This window comes from Solanum dulcamara, chromosome 9 (assembly GCF_947179165.1).
Source record: "Solanum dulcamara chromosome 9, daSolDulc1.2, whole genome shotgun sequence".
NCBI lineage: Eukaryota > Viridiplantae > Streptophyta > Magnoliopsida > Solanales > Solanaceae > Solanum > Solanum dulcamara.
The window spans coordinates 76,443,944-76,467,711 of NC_077245.1; the positions used below are offsets into that span (position 1 = coordinate 76,443,944).

Sequence of the window (23,768 nt, forward strand, 5' to 3'; positions counted from 1 at the left end):
GTGCAAAGATTTCATTTTTACACCATGATGGGACCAACTCCAGTTATGGTATGTAAGTGTTCCAATATTGTATGCTTCCCTTCACCGCGGGGCATATTTGGAGGACATCGACAAACTGTATGCATAAAGTGAACATTCCTTAACTGTGGCATACTCCAAATGTCTATAGGTATATTTATGCTCCCAGAGATTTCTATTTCAACAATCAAAACTTGCAATTTTGGAAATTCGAAAAGAGGGAGACATTTGTGACTTCTAATGAACAAATGTAGATACCTTAGATGCTCCATATCAAATAGTATTGAGGTTGGAACATCACCATGAAAGTGTAACTTTCTCAAGTCCAATACTCTTTTCATTTTGAAATTCTCAAATTCTAATTTTTCTCTCTTCTTTCTTTTCTTTTGATACCAATGAAAAAACTAATTGATCGCGCAATCCTTAGACAGACCTTTGTGAATAATCGGGAGACATGTAGTGCTAGGTTCAATGATTCGTTACTTATAACAGGTAGGGAGTTCTCGTTCTCACCTCGACCTTGTCTCAAGCAGAACTCATGTAAGAGATCATGGATCTTACATGTTTCCACCTCCCCGCAAAAATTATGTTGGCCTACGAGAACCAAATTTCTGTTTATAAGTTCTTGTAAACATTCTTCAGCTACATCCTCCAAACTTTTATTATCATCAGCTTCCTTTAGAAGTCCCTCTGCAACCCATAGGCTGATTAATCTTGTCGCATTTACCTCTTCATCGTAGGAAATACTCCCAAAATATAAAAAACACGGCTTTAGGCGTTGAGGCAAATAACAGTAACTCAAAGCAAGGACCTTTTCACATTGTCAAGCAGGATCATTAAATATAGATGATTTTACATCTTGTGCAACTTGCTCCCATCTATCTAGTTCATCGTCGAATTTAGATACAAGTCCAGCAACTACAATAACTGTCAAAGGCAAGCCTTGACAATTATCTGCAATTTTCTTCCAACTTCAGATAATTCTGAGGAGATGTGTACTTTCCCTACGCATCCACAACGTCTGTTTCAATTTTCCAGCTAGATCACCATCATCCATTTCCTCGCCGATTACATACTTGGTTGATGGAATACAATGAAAAAACTGCAGCAACATTTTTCTGATACAGTATTCCTTTGACATTGTAACCCATGCTAGAATGTCAAAATGTGATTTTATTGCCGGATTGTCATGAATTCTTTTAGCAAATGTAGTTTTTTCGATACCACCCATACCTACGATTGCCATGACTAGTGTTTCATCAGACGAGATATCCATGAGTTTACTCTTCATATACTCTAAGCTCATTTACACGTCCGATCATGTTACTCTTGTCAAGCTGTTGTGGAGAATTCTCTGGCAAATCAAAACAAGTACTCATCATCAATATTTTTCTCCAAAGTTTCTACACACTTGTAGCAAAAGAAGTTTTCCACAAAGGGATTGAATCCGTTCTCACTTTATTGTGAAAGGATCCATTCCCAAGCTTGAGTTTTGTAAAGGCTATGAATATTGTTCACCAGGTCATTACGAATCATCCTTAAAAATAATAATTCAGATAAAAGTGAATTTTGTTACATATTTATATGTTGTTGAATCCCTTAGCATAAGATTTTTTTTGTTTTAATCTCCTTATTTTTCCACAAAGCCATTGTCGCCACTCACTACTAACGTGGAAAATCCATAGTCAATCGTGCTCCACTTTGAAAAATGAAAAACGTGTGGGTCCTTTCAAACAAATACACTCTTATGTGATACAACTCAAATTTTAAGAGTCAAAATCTTTTATTTTTGATACTGAATTTGGATATTAAATATTTTAAAAAATATTATTAAATAATAATAAATAACAATTCAAAATATCGAAAAAATATAAAGAAGTTATGATCAAATAAAGACTCGTTAAATTTTAAAATTTAAAAGCTGCCGCATAAATTAAAACGGAGGAAATATCACCTTTTCTTTTTGTTCTATTTATTTTTTGGGGGTTGGGGGTCAACAATTGAACATGTTGAGCTTTTATTTGAGTTCATTTTATTTCACATGTCCAAACCATCTTTTATATATATATAATTTTTTTAAGTATTTATTTCTTTATATTTTGATATGGTGAGCATAATTTATAATCAAGTGAATTGCAACGATAGAATTTTTATAATTTATTAATCACGTGATATGAAATACATTAGTGATAAATAATACTAATACAAATTAAACAGATACAATAACACTGACCGGTCTGAACCGTCAGCTAACAAAGACCTCCAAAGCCGATTTATTTTCCTGATCAATAACATCAAGAAAAACCGGGTCTACAGTCACGTGACTATCCACGTGCACACGGAATTTATGGTCCCACCACATCACCTTAGCAAATCCTTCAATATCCACAGTAGCATCCAACACCATCTCCCTCTTCGCTACATCGGCGACGAATTCCTTGCCGTGATGTGCAAGTTGCACTCCACTCAGTCTCGCCGGAAGACGGAGGACCTGACAGGAACGCGGTGGCTGCGATCCGGCTTTGACACGAGCCGAGCCGAGGTGGTCGCCGGAGTAGAAAATCGACATTTCAGTTGAGGAGTAGTTGATGGAGGTTACGTTAGGGTTTGTGACGTGAACAGTGAGGATGAGTTCAGCGTCTAGTACGGGGAAGTTGAGCTTGAAGGAAGTGAGATCGATGGAGACGAGATGAAAATCGGGATCCCGAGGCTTTGATGATAGTGCAACCACAGTTGCTGCGGCGGTGGCGGCGCCGACGAAGGCGGAGGTCCAGCTCCATCTCAGACCTCCGGTTCTTCTTCTTCTTCCTTCTTTACTCATTGGTCTGAAAAGACACTGAATTCTGATTGGGGCAAAAAAAAATGGAAGGGATATGAAAAGTAGTTGAAAATGGACTGGGAATGTGAAATTACATTTCTATCCCTGTTGCCGTCCTAAATATTACAGTAGAAAAGTTAGGAAGAATGTCAGAAGTTTGGTCAATTCCAATTTTTCCCATACTTTCTGTGCGTTTAAGTGATTGTAATAATTCACCCGCCATACAGAATCGTTTTGTTAAAGAGTATTTTATCTTTCAATTTTGAGATTTTTTATGTGAATTTGATTTTAGTTGAGCTTCGATATAGAATTTGTTGGTATAAATTCGGATTTAATAGAGTTTCAATATAGATATCGAGCATTGAATGAAAAATCAAAAAAGTAAATCAACACGAGTGGTGGTGCGATGATTGAGTTCCTCCATCCTTATCAAAACTCTCAAATTTGAATCATGGAAATGAAAAGAATTCTATTGAGAGTGTTAACTCCAAAATGGATCTCGCTATTTAACATCATGTTCTCGTTTGGTAATTTATAATTTTTACCATATTTTCTGCGTGTTTTAAGTGATTGTAATAATCAATATGGGTACAGAGTCGTCTTTGTTAGGCACCATTTTACCTTTCAATGTGGGATTTTTTTGTTCGAATTTAGCTTTAGTCGAGCTTTAATTTGGGTGTCGAACACTGGGTGGAATTTTTTTTAAAAAAAATCAACACGAGTGACGGTGTGAGGATTGAGTCCCTCCATCCATAATTAAGAATCTCAAATTTAAATCATGAAAATGAAAAAATTCTATTAAAAATGTTAGCTTCAAAATGAACCCCGCAAACGGCAATCCGAATATAGTACGATTCCACTAGGAATACAATTGATTAGCTTTTCTTTGTTTTGATAATTGGATCTAGTCCTTGAGTCCAAAAGGACTAGTAGTGGAATTATGCCTACTTGTTGAATAAAAGTTATTTATTTGACTAAAAAATAAAATTCATTAGGATGGTAATAGCTACATATAGACCCTCAAATTATCCTATAATTGCATTACTTCCCCAAGTAATAGGAGATTAAGAGTAAGTCGGGCACTTCAAATTGAATATGAAAAATTAAGATTAAATAAAGACTTATTTGAATCTCAAAATTTGAAAAATATCACATAAATAAAGAAAGTTTGTTATAAATCACAATTTTTTAAAAAGGCTTTCGACGTGAAATACTAGTACTACTTAGCTTGTGATGTAACAAGAGTGTGTTAAGAGTAAATAATTCATTATTTTATTTAAATCGCGAGTATTGTATGACTAGTCTGGAGAGAGTCGCCCTTATTTTTGACTCCAAATATGGTACATAATTTGATGGTTCTTCTCCTCCTTCTATCAAGTAGTTAGTCAAATTTATGCTCCTACCATTTAACACAAAAAACTTTTGGTGTATCTTTTCTGCTGCTTGAAAGTATTGAGTAGGGTTTAGTGATTGCCTAATACAATATCCATGAGCTTCCACAACCAATCATCAGGACGACCAGCTTTCAAATTTGGCCAAATAGTGTGAAGAAGATTCTTTAAATTTGAGTTGCCTTTCATCTTTGCAAAACAAATTACAATTAGTATAAAATTTACTACTAGAAATAAAGACTTTTTTTTCATCGCAAATTAGTGAGAAATTTGTATTATAAAACATGATTTTTCATCACTCACTGGGAAAACGCATGGTGGAAAAGAAATATGAAATACTGAGAAGCTTCCTAATATTTTCGTGTGGAAACACTATTAGTTTTTTCTTTTCTCAATGATTTAATTAAAATATATGTGACAATAGCCGTGATATTTTTCAGTAAAAAATTTCAATGAATAAATAGTGATTAGGCTCCACTATAGGGTCAGGGAAAGCAATAGGCGAGTGGGGAAGAGTTTGCAACAAAATCAATGAATAGACAAAGAAGTGTGGTAAGCCCGGAATCAGGATTTTGATTAAAGGGGTTCAAAATCTTAAGAAGTAGATAATGAACTAGTCCAAGGGAGTTCGACATCTACTAAATATACATAAAAATCATTTTAATCATGTATAAATAGTATAATTTTTCGTCGACAGGGTTCAGATGAACCCCTAACCACAAGGTGGCTTCGCCATTGGGTAAGCCTATCGACGAAATGAAGGGTATAACATAGAGGGGAAGGTCATATTTAGAAAAAAATTATTAGAATTCCTTTACTACGAATGGACTGATATAAAGAACAGAGACTCGATTAGATAGTTAAAGTTGCTATAGGTGAAAATAGTGCATACACAGATCTTATCAGTGAAATGTTGTTCGTATTTTTTACCTTTTAAAAATAAGTTTCACACTAGATAAAATAGTCATTTACTTATCTTTCTAATATTTAGGATTTTAAAATCAACTAAAAGTTTGGTAAGTAAATCTTTCCTTATTTGAGTTAGGTATGAAGTCCTCATATTTAAGCTACATAAATTAACTTTATTTTCTGAATATTTTGGGCTTTGACACACTTACCACTTTGTCTACTGCTTGTTTTTCAAGTGTAGGATCATTGCATATGCAACTTTTGCTTTTTCCTGAACCATATGCTGGCCAAAGACCATGGATAGAAAACTTGTTTGAAAGACCACTTTTGCAACTTGTTGTCTGACAAAATGGAGTCCATGGCAACACATATTGTATAACTTGATATTGTTGACTCATAGCTTTGAAGCAAAACATAGTCAAAACTAATATGAAGATTAAATGATGGTGTAAGTACTCCATGCTAATTACTTCTTAGACTATTTGACAATTTTCTTTAGCTATTGTATATGTAAAGGCCCCATATAAAAACTATTGATAATGGCATACATAGCACATGGATGCACATATGGGAGCCTAACTACTTATGGTTAGTTAGTTAATGTATAGGATGAGCATGATACGGTATTTTAAAATTTGGTATGATAACTTTAGTTTTCATCATCTAAAAATAACTTCGATTTAAACCTACTATACTTGTATAAACTTTCAAGAACTTGTCCGAAAATTGTGCATGAACAATATTTTTACTCAACTTGTCTCGTCCATGTCAATTTATTTTATTTGTTTTTTAAAAAAAGAAAATTAGGGAGAGGAAATTACAAGATGGGAAGTCAAATTCTTATTAACACGATAAAAATTTGACTATCTAACCAACTGAGTTATTAAGATTTTCTCCTCATCCATGTTTTACTCAACAATTGCCAAGATATTTCAACTATGTTTTTGTATTTAGAACCATGGGGTGATTGTTCTTTTTTTTTTGGTATTAATTTCTTTTAGCCATGTATTGAGAGTCATGAACGTAAAAATTCCTGATTGGCTAAACTACAGCCATTCACTAGACATTGAGTGGGAAAAAAATGATTGTAATAATGGATGAAAAGTTTGTTCAATTTCATTAACACCCAATAGGATGTTAACAGCTACTCATAGACCCTCATATTATCCTATATAATTGCATTACTTCCCCAAGTAATAGGAGATTAGGGGTATATTCGACAGGATGGAATGTTTTTTTTTTTGGGGGGGAAATAAGTTTTTTGTGTGTGTGTTTAGTATGCAGTAAAAATATTATTCTAAAAATATTTATGTATTATTTAAATAAATACTATGAGAGGTGAAGGTAAGGATAGGGGGTGTGGTGGTGAAGATGAGATGCGTTGAAAGGTGTAAGGACACTATCAATGTGGAATGTCATTTTTGTAGCCTGTTTTTCATACTTCAATTAGATAAGTCATTGTTTTCATTTTCAAAGAACTTATTTAAAGAAATCCATTCAATATATACAAATTATTAATTTACAACTCAATAGCTTAAAAAAGCACGCTAAATCTCAAACGTTCCATAAACTTTAAATCATGTCTCCGTCTCTGATTTTAATTACATACAAGATATACTACTAAAAAATTACATCATAATTATAATTATGTTGCAAATGATGAAAATCAAATAAGAAAAACAAATGCAATTGACGGTATTTCCGTCATTATGATGTTGATGGCTTCTATCAACATTATTGTGATGGTTCATAGCTCCTGCTGCATACACTGGGATTACACCTGCAGTATTGTAAGGCGACCTTGTCGATTGCCCGCCGCGCGATGCTCGTCCTCCGGACGAGCTGCTGTGGGCACTAGCGTGCCCACTGGCCGCACCACCTCCACGTTTATCCATCGTCACAATTTCATCATCTACAAAAAAAAAAATGCTATGAAATTTATAGTGGACATATTTTTTAAAATATTTTTCGTAGAAAACATTGTTCCTTCCTAAAAAAAATAGTAAAATTTACCTCGAAGACGGAGAAATCGAGAAGATAAGGAGAAAGCATGAAGAAGATGGATGTGAAGGAGGAAAATTATAATTATCACTAATGTCAATCTCATCCTTATTCGAGATTTATTGATATATTTATTGAATTCATCTGAATTGACAATCTTGCAACTTTCGTCTTGATAGGCCGTTGTCTTGACCAATTGAAATATGGAGTCGATTTCAAAGGTCCATCTAAGTAAAGAATATATTTATATACAAAAGAATCAGATTTTCTTTATTTACTTTTTTAGTTTTAATAAGGGTATACTTGATAGTAAAGAAAATTAAATGCTTACTTTTTTAGTAACGTGAACTGTTTCCTTTTTGTAAGATTCTTTTTGTTGTATTGAAGGGGACAAATAACTAACTAATTTATTTATAATAAAATGGAAGTCGGTTAATTATTTTCCAATTCTTTTTTAAAAAAATAAAAATTTCAGTCTTTAGTCCACAAAAAAAGTTTTAAATTGATGGGAAAAATGTCGAATATACCCCTCAACTTTGCAACTATGCGATTTAGAGTTATATACTCGTGTCTCACATTTAATTATTTTTTTTATTGCAAATTGACAAAAATAAGAATGAAGTGAAAAATTATTGTTGATCGGACTTTCTAAAAATATTGTCACATCCGTGTAGGATCATAGAAAAACCCACTACTTTTAGAGGATTTAAATGCATCGTACAACATTTTTGAAGAGTTGGAACAGCGTAATCTTCAGGCAAGACCTGCCTTGATTTTCTGGATAGTAATGATATCAGTCTTGAAAGACTTAGCCAAAATGTTATTAGGAATGCTTGTATTGAACACAGAGTTAGGAATTGAAACAGTGCCTGCATTTGCACTTCCAAAGGCGGATATAGCCCAAGCACAATTTTTAACATCAGCATTGTATTGGTAGTGTACTAGTCCTTTAGGGAAAACGAAAACGTCTCCTGTTTGTAATGTTTGATTGAAGATCCTGTTCGTTGTATCAATGAATCCTACTTCCAGTGTGCCTGACATGAGGAAGAGTAGCTCGGATGAACGTGGATGAGTGTGGACAGGGTTGACAGAGCCTGCAGGATACTGTAGGATTGCATAGGAAACGCTTTGTCCGTTCAGGGCTGGAAACTCGATCATTGTTGCCTTTGTTACCTTGAATTTTTCGGGTGGTGGAGCTCCGATGAGTCCCCTTAGGCCCGAGAAAGTGAAGTAAGAAGCATCAACTGATGGGATCTCGAGTGGCATCACAAAGTCTGTTAGGATGTCAGGGTCACCAGCTGAGGCTATTTGGAAAATGACTAGTGATATTGCTAGAGCTAACAGAACTATGCAACTAGAAGCTTTTGATTCCATTTTTTTCTCAGTTTTGGTTCAAGTGTTTGAATGATTTCTTGAAGGACTAAAGATTTTATAGCTATACAAGGGACATGTCAAACAAGAATCGAGATTGAAGTCTCCGATGAATCGCAAAAACAAGAAAACAATTGTCAACATAGGAAACTACCCCAGAAGTTTATTGTGTCAATAGAAAAAGCAACACAATTACTCACTCCTTACCTGTTTTGGCTTTCAATATGGACAAGAGAAAACCGCTAACTTTTTTTCCTTAAAAAAATGTTCTGTTTTCGACTTTAAGCACTTTGTTTTTATTACAAGATCAAAGAGTCCATAAAAATATTATCTATGAAGCATATAACTGATGAAACCTAAGGCATATTGAGAGGATTTTCGAATTATATAATCTTTAAATGTGGTTTCCTGGTAGTTTCAGCAATCAGAAACAAAAAACAAAAACAAGTCAAAAGCTTAGTAAACATCAGTTACCAACTGGTTTATCCTTCAGCAACCTTGGTTCCGCCTAGAGGCGGAGCTAGAGGGTAGAAGGGGTTCATTTGAATTCCTTTTGCTGGAAAGTCACACGGTATATATAAGGTTAATATATATATATATATATATATATATATATATATATTGAAAATTCTGCCTCTGCCACTGGTTTCGCCTTTGTTCTTCTACAATATTTTGGTCGAAAAAAACTGATCAGCATTATCTTACAACTTACCTGTATCCATTTGCTTTAGCCTCCTAGGAAGAGCGAAAAATGGCCTCATTCCTCTTGAAAAGTGTTCTTCTTGTTGTAGCCGTCTTTTCCATTTCTTTGATGGCTCAAGCTAGTGATCCGGATATCTTGTCTGACTACATTGTTCTTGCAGGAAGCACCATAGATGGGAACTTATTTACCTTCAATGGTACGCGTGATATTTTTGGCAGTGTCATTGAAGAGTTCAAAGTGACAAAAGTGAGCAAGGCAGAGTTTCCAGCTTTGGATGGCCAGAGTGTTTCGTTGGCAGTACTTCAGTTCCCCGGAGGAGGTGTCAACCCGCCACACACACAACCTCGTGCAAGCTGAACTGTTATTAGTCGTTCAAGGTAGTCTCGAGGTTGGATTTGTGGACAGCATTAACAAGCTATACACTCAGACTCTCCAAGTTGGTGACTTGTTTATGTTCCCTAAAGGACTAGTGCATTATCAGTACAATTCTGATTGGAATAAATCAGCTACAGCCGTTTCTGGTTTTGGTAGCGCGAATGCTGGAACTGTTTCACTTCCCACAACATTGTTTACTACATGGATCGATGATCAAATTCTCGCCAAGTCCTTCAAGTCTGATATTGCCACTATTCAGAAGATCAAGGCTGGTCTTTCACCTTAGTCATTTTTTTCTGTATTTTCAATACTAAAATTTTGTTTCTTGAGGTGTCTATATTAGCACCGTGGTCTGCATAAAATGCAGCACTACTACTTCTGTTAATTGCTTGACAGACTATGTATTTTTTGTTTAAGAATTTTGACACAATAAATTGTTCTATACTTGCCATTGATTAGTCTTTAACAACACTCAGAAATACAAGCAGTCATGAACAAACATGTCAATTATTTTTTTAGCCACGAGCCACTGCATTCAGTGATGCATACCTTCATGTCCTGTAGTTTTATTTTCAAACAGATAATCAAACACCGAATGACTAGAAAACCAAATAGTAGTTACTATTTGGAATCAAGAAGACGCTTCATATCTGCAGCTTAGGATGATAGACTAGCCTTGATCTTCTGAATGGTAGCAAAGTGACAGAACTAGAATTTTCACTAAGGGGATTCAATACTCCTGGTGGGAAAAATCACTCTTGAAAGGCTTGACAAGAATGTAGTTATCGACTCCAAAAGCAACCAAAGTTTGTGACAAGGGAAACATTTCCTCCATTAATTCAGTGGCATTTGCAGGATGTTTGTGTTATGTGTAAATGGTTGTTGCTCTATTGTCACAATTCGGCTTGTAAGTAAGTTCGAGTCAGGAACAATGCTAGTTTTAAGTATTTACTTCATGTCTCAAATTGATATTTATGTTGTGTTATTTTCAATTGGTGCCAGCCTATTGTAGTGCGACGTACTGTTTTCTAAAAAAATCCATGAGCAAGTGATAGAACAATTTATACTGGTTTAATTGTATCAAAATTCTTAACAAGGAATACAAAACATACACAATCTCTCAAGCACAAATAAATAAAACGAGATGGTCAAGACACACAAATTTAGTAGTGAAAATACAGAAAACTGCCTAAGATGAAAGACCAGCCTTGATCTTCTGTATAGTGGCAACATCAGACTTGAAGGACGTGGCGAGAATTTGATCATCGATTCCTGTAGAAAACAATGTTGTAGGAAGTGAAACAGTTCCAGCATTCGCGCTGCCAAAACCAGAAACAGCTGTAGCTGATTTATTCCAATCAGAATTGTACTGATAATGCACTAGTCCTTTAGGGAACACAAATAAGTCACCAACTTGGAGAGTCTGAGTGTAAAGCTTGTTAGTGGTGTCCACAAATCCAACCTCGAGACTACCTTGAACGATGAATAACAGTTCAGCTGCACGAGGGTGTGTGTGGGGAGGGTTGACACCTCCTCCGGGGAACTGAAGCACTGCCAACGAAACACTTTGGCCATCCAAAGATGGAAATTCTGCCTTGCTCACTTTTGTCACTTTGAACTTTTCAATGACACTGCCAAAAATATCACGCGTACCATTGAAGGTAAATAAGTTCCCATCTATGGCGCTTCCTGCAGGAACAATAAAGTCAGACAAGATATCTGGATCACTAGCTTGAGCCATCGAAGAAATGGAAGAGAAGGCTACAACAACAAGGACACATTTCAAGAGGAATGAGGCCATTTTTCGCTCTTTCTAGAATGCTACAAGATTCAGGTAAAATGTATATAAATAAGTTGTAAAATGATGATTATGAGTTCTGTTAGACCACAGATTTATACAAGACCAAAACCAGAACCAAATTTTGCTGAAGGATAAGCCAGTTGGTAATAGATGTTATCTAAGCTTGACACATTATATTTCTTTGTTTTTGATAGCAGAAACTACCTGGAAACCACATCTAAAGATTCTATATAAAATTTGAAAATCGTCTCAATATTGCTTAGGTTTCATCAGTTATATGCTTCAAGACAATATTTTTATAGACACTTTGATCTTGTAATATAAGCAAAAGGCATGAAGCCGAAAACATTACAATTTTTAAAAGGAAATAAGTTAACTGTTTTCTCTTGTCCATATTGAAAGACAAAACTGGAAAGGGGTGAGTAATTGTGTTGTTTCTTCAATAGACACAATAAACTTCTGGAGCAGTTTCCAATATTCACAATTCCTTTTTTGTTATTGCAATTCATCGGAGACTTCAATCTCGATTCTTGTTTGATATGTCCCTTATATAGCTATAAAATCTTTAGTCCTCCAGCCATGTACTTAACACATTCAAACACTTAAATCAAAACTGAGAAAAAAATGGAATCAAAAACTTCAAGCTGCATAGTTCTGTTAGCTCTAGCAACATCACTAGTCATTTTCCAAATGGCATCAGCTGGTGACCCTGACATCCTAACAGACTTTGTGATGCCACTCGAGATCCCATCAGTTGATGCTTCTTACTTCACTTTCTCGGGCCTAAGGGGACTCATCGGAGCTCCACCACCCGAAAAATTCAAGGTAACAAAGGCAACAATGAATGAGTTTCCATCCCTGAACGGACAAAGCGTTTCCTATGCAATCCTACAGTACCCTGAAGGCTCTGTCAACCCTGTCCACACTCATCCACGTTCATCCGAGCTACTCTTCCTCATGTCAGGCACACTGGAAGTAGGATTCATTGATACAACGAACAAGATTTTCAGCCAAACATTACAAACAGGAGACGTTTTCGTGTTCCCTAAAGGACTAGTACACTACCAATATAATGCTGATGTTAAAAATTGTGCTTGGGCTATATCTGCCTTTGGAAGTGCAAATGCAGGCACTGTTTCTGTTCCTAATTCTGTGTTCAATACAAGCATTCCTGATAACATTTTGGCTAAGTCTTTCAAGACTGATATCATTACAATTCAGAAAATCAAGGCAGGTCTTGCCTGAAGATTATATACTTTTTGCTGCTACGTTGCTTGGACTCTTCAAAAATGTCATCGGGTGCTTTCAGAACCTCTAGAAGTAACATATTTTTGGAGGATCGGACACAAGCGTGACAACATTTTTAGAGAGTCCGAACAACATAGCTCAAGGGCATTTTTTTTAAACTTCATTCTTATTTTATACTCTTGTTTTTCAATTTTCATGTAAAATAATTAATCTTCAGAGAATCTGAATAAGTTACTTTATTTATGGCATGACATATGCAAAGTATAAAGATAATTGACCATTTTAATAAGAAGATTTATGGCTTTGGAATGCAATGATTAAACATAATTTGAGAAGACTTAAAAAAAATTCATTTTTTTTCCATCCTTGTTCAGCGACGAGTGACAGAATTAGATTTTTTTTGAAATATTAAAGAAGTAAAGGCACAAAAAACTAAAGAGATTGAACATCTATAAAAAATAATTTAACCTTTATATACAATATACACGATAAATGCGATTTCTTTCTAACGACTTAACAAGAATAAATTCAGACTATAAAAAACAGAACAAAACAAAAAACTCCCTAGAGCCAGGTAAGGGTATTGTACTATTGTGTATACCAACAAACAAATACATGATGACTTGAATACCTGGAAATAATTTGGAACATTTATGTATTACTAATTTGTACAATTTAAAATATTGTGTATTTCACATTTTGAATAAATATAATTTCCCCTAACAATAATTTACTTATTTGGTTATAATGACTCTGTAGACAAACTATTCTACCTTGAGTGGATTTATTGATACAAAATAAATATAAGAGATTTTGATAGGGAATTTGTTATAGTTGCATAATCATTGTATGATATTATGTTGTCACTTTAAATACAATATTTTTTTGGTTATTAACAAATTTTTATTGTATCGTATTGTTACATCAGTTATATAATGATGAAAAGTCCAATTTTATGTACAACTCATTTGGTGTACGTCATTATTTTTTCCTCATTTTGCCCTTACTTTTTTAAAACTAATAATCCTATTTATTGTTTAACTTGTTATTTTTATTATAACATAACTCCGCACCTTAATTTCTCTTTGTAATATTGTTAGCTCATTCTTCATATTATCGATGGTTAATATTAATAACGAAAAAATTGTACAACTTACGAAATATTATATTTATCAAAATAATATTATGTTTCCGCATTCCATTTCACTTCTCACATATAAAATAAATAAATAGAGTTTACTTTCTATTTGTTTAGTTTACCAAATTAAGAAATACTTTTTAATATTACCCTTATTATTAAGTAATAATAGTTAAACTTAATCATACAAAACATACTATTGATAATTTAGTATAACAAACCTTAATACATATAGTTTCTTAAGGAAAATGTGAAAGTCAACCAATTAAAATGAAACAGAGACAGTATAACTAAAATAATATGATGCATACACTATTTAGGAGTGCAGTTTAGTAGTCAATAAAGTGAATTGCGAACTTCAGATTCCATTACAGAGTTGATTGATACACAAAATAAAAGAAATAAAGATATTTCATTATATTACTTTATCCACCTTCTATATGATGTATCACTTCCGCTATTTTAATACAACTAGTAGGATAAAATAATTCTAGGATTGCAATCAAAGGTGTAGCCCAATAGTCAATGAAGTGGGTTGAGAATATGAGGTCCGGACACCACAATTATTAAAAAAAAATCAAAAGATTTCGGGATTAGCTAGTATCTCAAACCAAACTTGAGATAAAGTTAAAACTACTAAATTTTATTTCGAGATTATTATCATTATCCAATGTATCAAACGAGGTGAAAATCTTTTCATAAGTTCTAGATTTAGCGGACAAAATTATCTATACATGTTGCTGGTAGGGATCGAACACCACATTTATAAAAATATATGATGCATTATGAAAGACAATTATAACAACATTATGGCATAATACATAAATATATTTTGGCTTTAACTGACATCTATGTCCACTAACTTTGAATGTCTATAAGTAGATACTTAAATTTGTATAAAACTGAATAAATAGACACACGCATTTTACGTGACATAATACATATAAAATATTACGTAAGATACAAAATTGTCACATAGGATGAATGTATCAATTTATTTAATTTTATATAAATTTAAATATCTATTTATATATATTTCGTACATATAAGCTAGTTTAGGTTAAGTTAAACCGTCACATTTATGTATTATCCCAACATTATTGAATGGTGATTGATTTATTCAAATGAATAATTCTTACTTCACTTTTCCACTTTTACTTTTATAACAAAACTTCATCAAATTTTCCATTCAAGATTCTTGATCCTTCTCTCTCTCTTTGTTTATCCCTTTCAATTTCTCTCATTTTTCAAGAACCCAAACAGCACAACTGTGAATTTGTTGTGTGAAAGAGATCGATGATATTACTTCAATCTCCCTCTAGATATCTCCTTCAGATCTTGTACAATCGCATCCAGAAGTAAGCTTCTATCCATTTCACTTTTTCAAATTTCCCCCCTTTTTAACACTTTTTCGGGTCAATTTGTGGTTAGGGAAGTGTGGGTTTCATTATTTGCTTTTTTTTTGTTGGGTGGGGAAGGTGATTGAATTGCTGCTAGTATGATTGATGTTTGCATAGTTTTAGCTCATTTATGTGTGTGATTATGAAGATGAAAGTACTTATATGCATCTGCTGGAATTAGCATTTGTTGTTGCTCTTATCTTAAGCATAAAGTAGCAATCTTTCAGTTTTTTTTTTTTAAAAAAAATTAGGGTAGGAGAAGGGGAAAGAGATTACAAAGTGGGGAATCCAGCTAATAAGATTAAACCTGGTTAGGGAAGTGTGGATTGCATTATTGCTGTTTTTATTTTGTATTTGGGAGCTGATTGTATTGCAGCTAGTATGACTGGTGTTTGCATAGTTTTCGCTCATTGCTGTGCGTGATTAGGAAGATGAAAGTACTTATATACATCTGCTGGAATTAGTATTTGCTTGTTGCTCTTATCTTAAGCATAAAGTTGCAATCTTTTTTTTTTCTCTGGATAACCGTGGTGTCCGGGGTAGCTTTTGTGCACTTCGACTAATTCCATGGGATACCTTCCACTTCCCACCAGCAACAAATACTAGGTAACATTGTCCACTAAGACTAGGACAAATAGGAAGAAATCACTTAGTCTTTTTGTCTCTGTTGGGATTTGAACCTGTTCTCAATTCACTTCATTGATCACTAGGCCACACCCTTAGGTGCTATTACATGGATTTTGTATGTGGGCAAATATTTCATAAGGACCCGAGTAACTATTCGGTATGAGTATGTCTGATATTTAGTGAGCTCTAGTTGATTGAGTTACAACTAGTATAGTTGATGTTTTAGTGTAGTTCTAACTCATTTTTGTGCTTGAGTACGAAGATAAAGCACTTTTATGCATCTCTAGGAATTAGCATTTGTGGTTGCTCTTATCTTAAACATGAAGTTGCAATTTTTTTTTCCCGATAACCGTGGTGTTTGGGCTAGTTTTTCGTGCACCTCAACTAATTCTACAAGATACTGACGCTTTCCTCTTGTATTTTGACTAATTCCTCGGAGACTTGCCACTTCCCAAAACAATAGGCATCAGGTAACTCTGTCCACCATGGCTAGGACAAATGAGAAGAAATCACCAAGTAGTTTTGTTTCTGTTGGATATGAACCTGAGACCTCATGGTTCTCAATCCACTTCATTTATCATTAGGCCACTCCCTTGGGTGCTATTACATGGATTTTGTATGTGGGTGAATATTTCATAAGGACCCGAGTAACTATTCAATATGAGCATGTCTGATATTTAGCAAGCTCTACTTGATTGAGTTACAGCTAGTATAATTGATGTTTCTGCTTAGTTTTTACTCATTTCTGTGCTTGAGTACGAAGATGAAGCACTTATATACATCTCTAGGAATTAGCATTTGTTGTTGCTCTTATTTTAAGCCTTAAGTTGCAATCTTTCAGTCATTAACACCCATGTTATATGGGTGAATATTCAGTATGAGTATGTCCAATAGCTGGCAAGCTCTAGATGATCACTATACAGTGAAGCACGGAAATACTATGTGAATAAAGAACCATAAGGTTGTAATGTGCATTTCCAAAAAGTGCATAAGTGTTTCAACTTTCTCTACCTTTTGCATACCAGTTTGGGGAGTTGCATTTCCTTCCTCGCATTCCAGGGAGCTGGAGTAGAGGATGAACATGAACTGCCTACTCTTATCAGTTACCAAAGTAGAATCAGCTAATCAAGCCAATCATGTTGCCAACAAAGTCACAAATGTTCAAAATTTGATTAATTGTTCAAGCATTAGCTAATGTGATATTAAAATTGATCATTTTAATTTATTTTCTTCCGTGTTGGTAATTTGTCATGGAAACCGCTCCCTGTTAACAATATAGCATAAATTTCCGGTTCCTCTATTTGTCCAATTTCTCTGAGCTTATTCTTTCACTAATTGGTGTATGCTAAAAGTTTTAAAATATGACGTACCTAGTTTACTGATCCTTGAATCTTCCAAAAATTTTGGCAGTCCATGTATTGCAAATAGAGCCGATGTCACTCCATCATTTCTTTGAATAATCTGTAGTAGATGCTGACAGCACATCCTTATTTTGCAGTCTTGAGAAAGGAGTTGAACTGGACTGCCAATGGGTTGAATTTGATGATATCCGTTACCATATTCAGGTGAGTCATTATCATTCGACAGTCCACTCTGATGATTCTTCGTTTTCTTCTCTTTTTCCCCCCAATTTTATCCCTTCAAAAGAAAAATGAAAGAACCATTAAACAGATCATTATTTTGAAATGTTAGTTGAGATGGTCATATCTTATATTGACATGCTGTAGTCTCCGAGAAAATGAAGCAGAATGAGATATCTGGCAGACTAATCTGTAACGTATTCTGCAGGGTTCAGTGAAAAATCCAAATCTCCTGCTTCTTTCTGTATCATTGCCCATACCACCTCCAGAAACTGTCCTCTTTGGTGGACTTCCACTTGGAGCGCTAGAAGCCATAAAAGCAGCATATGGTGTAGTTGCACAAATTCTTGATCCTCCAAGAGATGGCTTTAATCTCACACTTAAACTGAACTTGTCAAAACTTCCCCCAGATGAAGGTTCTACAAGTTTCCTCTTTAAGGTCATTATGAGCTTGCTATAATTGTGCTGGATGGTATAGGATATTAGTCCAAACTGCAGTTACTAGAAAATTTGGGGGGTTCTTACTCTTCTAAGGGTAAACAAGAAATAAATGTGATTGTGTCCGCTTCATGTTGCATTATTTTACCAAATTCTTTCCAATCTAAGTCAAGAACACTCATTAATAAGCACACATTCAACCACACATGAAAAAAGGGTTTTCATTCTTCTCGGTTTCTCTTCTGTTGAAAATTTCTGTCTTTCCTTTCTCTTGGAGTTCATTTTTGTTTTTGTGCGTGTTTTCATTATTCCTCAAACTAAAAGGGGAATTGTCAATTTTTCACTCATTCTTCTAGCTTTAAAGAGTACAATTTATGTCTGTGTAGTGGCAAAGTATTTCAAAAAAAATAAAATACAACTGTAAATTTTGTTGTACTAGTATGCAGCATTCACTGTTGGCTCCAAATTGAACTGTCATACCTCCAAGCTTCTGAATTTCTGTTCTTGAATATCATACTTCAGTAAGTAATCTCTTAACAAAGGGATACAAGTCCAATGCACGAGCTGTACAGGAAACAATTAAACAAGCTTGAGTTTGTCTCTACAAAAGTTACCTATTCATCTGTAAAAGTTGGCAACCATGTGTTGCCCAAAAAGGAAAGAGCAAAGTCATCTGAATGTTGAGTATAGGGATTTTGTTCCTCATTAAAGAGCCAGTTGGTTCTCATTATCCATAAAGAAAAGTTCAACTGTCGGTAGCAATGGTGAATCAAATTTATCCATTTTCCTACGAATTCCATTCTTGTCGTCTTGTACTCCTGAATTTTTTAACTTGATCTTCAATTGGTGGCCTTTGGGCATTTGTTCCCTGAGAACAAATTTTGTACTCAAAGGAGAGACTTAAGCGCAAAACAATCAGAGGTACTCAACGAACTTAAAAAAAGTAAACAAGCAGGGGTGAATAACTCCCTGTGAAATAAAGAATAGAAAGCCCTTGCAAAATTTAACTCTTTGTGATGGTTCACTTGGATCTGTGTTAGCTGCTTGGATGCACCTTAGGTTAAAGCTCTTTCTGATATACTTCCTCCATGTGCTTTCCTTTCAGTCCATTGTGTCCATTTTCTGTAATGAAAAACTATATATCTTTACTATTTACAATTTTTTGAATACTGCAGCATTAAAAGCATTGGACCTACTCTTATTCTTATAAAGTATTAAACTTACCTAAGAATAACCATATCTGTACTGCTGGGTATTATGAGGTATCCACCAAATCCAGGAGGAAATATCCTCCTGGATGTTGCTGGTTTATGGAAAAAAAGACCATATTTCTACTTTCAGCACACCCCTCTTCACAATCCAATGTAATTTCAGCTTTGCTGTCAATCTTTGAGCAGGTCAAACTCAGGATGCAAAGTACAAACTTGGGATGTTAGTACAAGTCAATATGTAGCATTACAGTTTCTTTTATGAGTTGATATACTTATTATTTCAGTTCTCTTTTGATCAGTACTATGTAGTGTACTAATTTTCAGAAAGATGTCTTTGATGCTTCTAAACCTGGGTGATTGTCTATTTCTTGCTGAAAGTTTCAGTTACAGTCCTGGAATATGCATTGCTTATGATATTTCTTTCTGATTGTAGAACAAAAACATGCACTCTTGACAAAGATTGCATCAGTGAGGGAGGTAGTAATGGGTGCCCCACTGAGGGCAGTTTTAAAACAGCTTGTTACAAGGACAGTTCCTTCCGATCTAGGCAAGCCCGTTTCCCTGGTTCATCGTCCTAATGAGTCTTTTTTCCTTGTACCTCAGGTGAGTAATTTTATTTTCTTTATAACATGCACAAGATGGGGAAAACTATAGCTTACGTATATAGGCTGAAAGTTTAATAAACATGAATCCATTTCAAAATGTTGCAGTGAATAGTCAGTAGTTTATTTACTATGAATCCATTTCCAAATTCTGCAGTGAAAACTCTCTTTTACCTTGTTGAGCTTGGATACCATGGCTAAACCAACCAATTTTTTTTTACAATAACCCCGTATGCATATCTGCCAGCCTACTTTGCCTTATCGATTCCAGAAGAATCCTGCCACACCCAAGTTCTGCTAGCACGTGTCTCCTCATTTGTTAAGTGCTTTTGAACTTGTATCTGTGTGTAGTTCCAACTCCCCCCCCCCCTCCCCCCCCCCCCCATTTGTTTCTTAATAGGCATGAAATTTTTTTGGAATGCATAATTACTCTTTACTGTCTATGTGAATTCGAGTTCCTCAAGGAATCAAATTCTATTCTCTGTATATTGCTCTTCCCTCTAATCTAGGTGTATTAGAATAATCTTTATTTCACAACCTTTTTGCTTGACAATTACTGGGTTAATTCATCCTGTTGGTCTATCATCCTCATAAAGATTTTCTCTCCTTGCCATTGGCAAAGGCACATTGTCAGTTATATTAGTATCTATCAGTGAGGAGCCTATAACGTATTCAGATCAAATGATGCAATGTACTGGCTGTTTGCAGGCGGACAAGGTGACTGTCATATTTCCTATGAGATTTAATGATTCGATAGATACCGTTCTAGCAACATCCTTCCTACAGGTATTCTTATACATGTTTTGATGTGTTCTTGTCTTTGTCTTTATATCATCCCAATCCAAGAAACGAAAAGGTGTGAGAACTAATAGCTTCCAATAAAAGTGGTAATATAGAAAGTGTCTTTTCATTTTATTTTATACCAATGGATTATTGTGGTAAACATTCTGATATTTGAACATCCAAATTGAGCCTTCATCATGTTAAGACATAGAACTTGGGCCTAATTTAATCCCACAAGCTAACTCTTGAGGGGAGGGTTGCCTAAGACCATACAAGGAGACCACAATCCTTTCCTCAACCAATGTCAGACTTAACACTCCCCCACATGCCCAAAACTGGACAACTCAAGTGTGGATAACATAACACGGGGCCCAACATTGAGAAACACATGAACATGGATCGATGAGTTTGGCTCTGATACCACGTTAAGAAATGGAACTTGGACCTAACTCAACCCCAAAAGCTAGCTCGGGGGGAGGATTGCCCAAGATTAAGGAGACTACAACCAATTCCCTAGACCAATGTGGGACTTAACACATCTTATTAGTTATAAGATTGTTTTGAAATTGGATACAATATGATTTGTTTCTTTATAATCAATTTGCTTTTCATCCTCTTATCATTTTCAAGTAAGACTGAGGTTTTTATATCATTTGTGATACCAAACAAACCGCATGTCTTCCGGGAAGAGTTGTATATAGGTCATTGTCTTGGCGAAAAAAAATCCATCTCTTTCATTCCATTTTCTTGCAAGATTTTTATTGCTTCCCTTTTCCATTGGGATATTAATCTTCATGTGCCTAAATGAGTAAGGGTGGCTCACTCTTCGAAATTTAATTTTCGTCAGGAATTTGTTGAGGCAAGGCGAACTGCTGGACTTAACAATGCCCCTCCTTGTTTGTGGTCTCCATCTCCTCCTCAAGAACTGAATGAAGCTTTTACAGAAGCATTATCTGCTAATGCCGGATTTGTTAGTTTTGGTATGACAGATATTTTAACTAGTTATTCCATTGATATCATTCCCATGACCAACTTATTTTTTGACAATCACAGTAATTTTTTCTCGTCACGTGGAAGGCAGAAAGCTGGACAGAACTGTTTGGAACCTATCAACCTTTCATGCTTATGTAAATTATCATGTTAAGGTGAGAATTCTAGACCAAAAGCTTCTTGTCTATTGACTTAATTATGTCATATTAATGTACTTTCATGCATGATGCTACGCAATTCACGACGTCTTATGTTCAGAAGGTCTGTAGTGAATCTTGAATTTATGCTTTGAAAGATTTCCATAAAGGGTGAAGACCTTCAACCTTATAGAAGGCTTTGCTGACTAAAGATAGAAAGCTTCATTTATGATTGTGTTCCTTTATTTTACTAACAACTTTCTTTTATATTTTCTGTGAGTATAGAATTTTAGACAAGGATTCGTCATTCTATGGGAATTTGTGAAATTAAAATGTCCGACACAGTGGTTGCTTGGCTATACGTATATATCCCACTAGCTAAAGCTTTGAGGCATTTGTAACCTAACCTGTATAGTGTCCCTGGAGAATTGGTACTGGGAATCTGTAGATCCTTGAAGCAATTAATTTATGGAGGCCTTGAGCCCTTTGAAGTCTTGCAACTGCACCCACTGGGTTCCTTGTGTATTTTACAAATTTACTTGGATTATTTCAAAGAATAGATCTTTCCCAAGTGAAGTGATCAATTTGTGGCACATAATGAGATTTTCATAGTTTTCATAGCCACCGCGGCATGCCTCAAAAACTTTTAATATGGTAATATAATTTATGTCAAAGTTGATATCATAAACTTAATCACTTCGCTGTTTTTTCTGTGAACAGTGTTCTGAATGTTTCATGCATACTCGGATGAGGCGTCAGGTGGAGTCATTGATACAGGTAATTATCATTCTTACATGATAAAGTTAGAAACAATAGAATAGCATGTTTTTATCGTTCTGTAATACAGATGTAGATTTGGCAATGACTACCTACAAAGAATGCTAGTTGGGAAGTTTGCTAAATTTTATATCTGTGGCTGCGTTGTTGTTTACTTTTTGCTGAAAGAAGTATGACAACTGTTTACCTTTAGCAATAAGTTCGCTCCTGTTACCATGAGGCTGAATGTCGAGGTTTTCTAACAGTTCTTCATGCAATCCTATCAAAATGTATGGGTTTGTTTCTCTTGGGCATTAGGTGATTTCCATTTTGTTTTTCCATTAAACATGTTCATCAAAGTCATTCTACGAAAAAGCTAAATGGTTTATGTCCAGTCTTTTTCTTCTATGACTGCGCATTCATCTTAGTATTCGCATCTCTGCGACGCTCATCTTGTGGATATGGTGGACTCTAGTGGCATATAACATTACTGGTTTTATACTATATAATAAATGGCGTCTATGTGACCTTCCGGAACACGATCCCTGATGACGCTAGTGCCTCTAAGGACTGAATTCCCTCATGTATGACAGCTTTAAATTAAATTTTCTGTTTGACATCACATTCTGCCTACTCAACTGCATTCTTTCGTCTTACTGGCAGTTCCTTGTAACTAGAATGCCTTGTGATTGATTTCTTGAATTATTTTTCTTGTTTACTTGCTGATCCTAGAACTTGCAAGTTTGTTGTTTGCGGAGTTCATAACATTTATAACTCTTCTGCAGGCACTTGACCGTGCCAAACCAGATACCGAGAAGGCCAAGAAAAATTCACCAAGCAGATCATTTAAAAGAATGGTGTGTCATTTGATTTGTTTGATCTCAACATCAAATCATTTCTTATCATCTAATCTGTTCTTTCTTGACATTTTTATAGAGCCTCAAGGATGGCAATAACAGTTTGGGTTCGCGAAGTTGGAAGTAGAAAATCGGTGAATTGAAGGTTACTTGGCCTGAAACTATTGTAAACACAGCCTCTTCTCTAATAAACTGCATTTACTTGTTGTGTTCATGTTTATAGTTATCATTGTAAATCTTATTGAATTGTCTTCGGCGTTAGATTTAAACTTTGCCATCTTGCTGAAGCTTCAAGTTTTGGTTAGCAAAGATCATTTGTTTAGGTTCATGCAAATGAGTATAAGATTGCTTTGTAACAACTTGCAATATTCCTATTTTATAAAGTTGCATTTTGCTTATGCTCTAAAATTTGTCTCAAGGATTCGAGCCGTGGAAACAGTCACTGATGCTTATATTAGTGTAGGTTGTCTATATCACACCCCTTGGGGTGCGGTCCTTCTCCGGATCCCTTGTCTGAACACGGGGTGTTTTTTGCATCAGGACCAAGTTGCCCTTTTTTGACCCTTGGGAAATTGGACCATGTTATCAAGCATCTCAAGTTTGTTTGATTTAGG

At 35.0% G+C, this 23,768-nt stretch overlaps 6 protein-coding genes and 1 pseudogene across 6 annotated transcripts; 3 read left to right on the top strand and 4 right to left on the bottom strand.

The window, feature by feature from the left end:
- Window positions 1-429: 429 nt before the first annotated feature.
- LOC129902112 (uncharacterized) lies at window positions 430-2,927 on the bottom strand. Its single transcript, XM_055977156.1, has 2 exons — window positions 2,252-2,927; window positions 430-1,372 (listed from the first exon to the last, which is right to left on the bottom strand). The coding sequence occupies exon 1, from the start codon at window positions 2,837-2,839 to the stop codon at window positions 2,264-2,266; it is 576 nt and encodes a 191-aa protein (XP_055833131.1). The 5' UTR covers window positions 2,840-2,927; the 3' UTR covers window positions 430-1,372; window positions 2,252-2,263.
- A 3,768-nt stretch (window positions 2,928-6,695) lies between these two features.
- On the bottom strand, window positions 6,696-7,333 carry LOC129904181 (uncharacterized). The gene is made up of 2 exons (XM_055979723.1): window positions 7,150-7,333; window positions 6,696-7,048 (listed from the first exon to the last, which is right to left on the bottom strand). Exons 1-2 carry the CDS (start codon window positions 7,241-7,243, stop codon window positions 6,765-6,767), a joined length of 378 nt encoding a protein of 125 aa, XP_055835698.1. The 5' UTR covers window positions 7,244-7,333; the 3' UTR covers window positions 6,696-6,764.
- Window positions 7,334-7,890: 557 nt separating this feature from the next.
- On the bottom strand, window positions 7,891-8,511 carry LOC129904069 (germin-like protein 9-3). The gene has a single exon (XM_055979599.1). The coding sequence runs from the start codon at window positions 8,509-8,511 to the stop codon at window positions 7,891-7,893; it is 621 nt and encodes a 206-aa protein (XP_055835574.1).
- Window positions 8,512-9,259: 748 nt separating this feature from the next.
- On the top strand, window positions 9,260-9,872 carry LOC129904072 (germin-like protein 9-3; annotated as a pseudogene).
- A 903-nt stretch (window positions 9,873-10,775) lies between these two features.
- LOC129904071 (germin-like protein 9-3) lies at window positions 10,776-11,387 on the bottom strand. The gene has a single exon (XM_055979600.1). The coding sequence runs from the start codon at window positions 11,385-11,387 to the stop codon at window positions 10,776-10,778; it is 612 nt and encodes a 203-aa protein (XP_055835575.1).
- A 624-nt stretch (window positions 11,388-12,011) lies between these two features.
- Window positions 12,012-12,632, top strand: LOC129904680 (germin-like protein 9-3). The gene has a single exon (XM_055980258.1). The coding sequence runs from the start codon at window positions 12,012-12,014 to the stop codon at window positions 12,630-12,632; it is 621 nt and encodes a 206-aa protein (XP_055836233.1).
- A 2,291-nt stretch (window positions 12,633-14,923) lies between these two features.
- On the top strand, window positions 14,924-23,562 carry LOC129903402 (actin-related protein 2/3 complex subunit 2A). Its single transcript, XM_055978952.1, has 10 exons — window positions 14,924-15,131; window positions 17,299-17,365; window positions 17,589-17,796; window positions 19,463-19,632; window positions 20,340-20,417; window positions 21,262-21,394; window positions 21,468-21,559; window positions 22,262-22,318; window positions 23,083-23,154; window positions 23,234-23,562. The coding sequence occupies exons 1-10, from the start codon at window positions 15,070-15,072 to the stop codon at window positions 23,279-23,281; spliced, it is 987 nt and encodes a 328-aa protein (XP_055834927.1). The 5' UTR covers window positions 14,924-15,069; the 3' UTR covers window positions 23,282-23,562.
- Window positions 23,563-23,768: the final 206 nt, after the last annotated feature.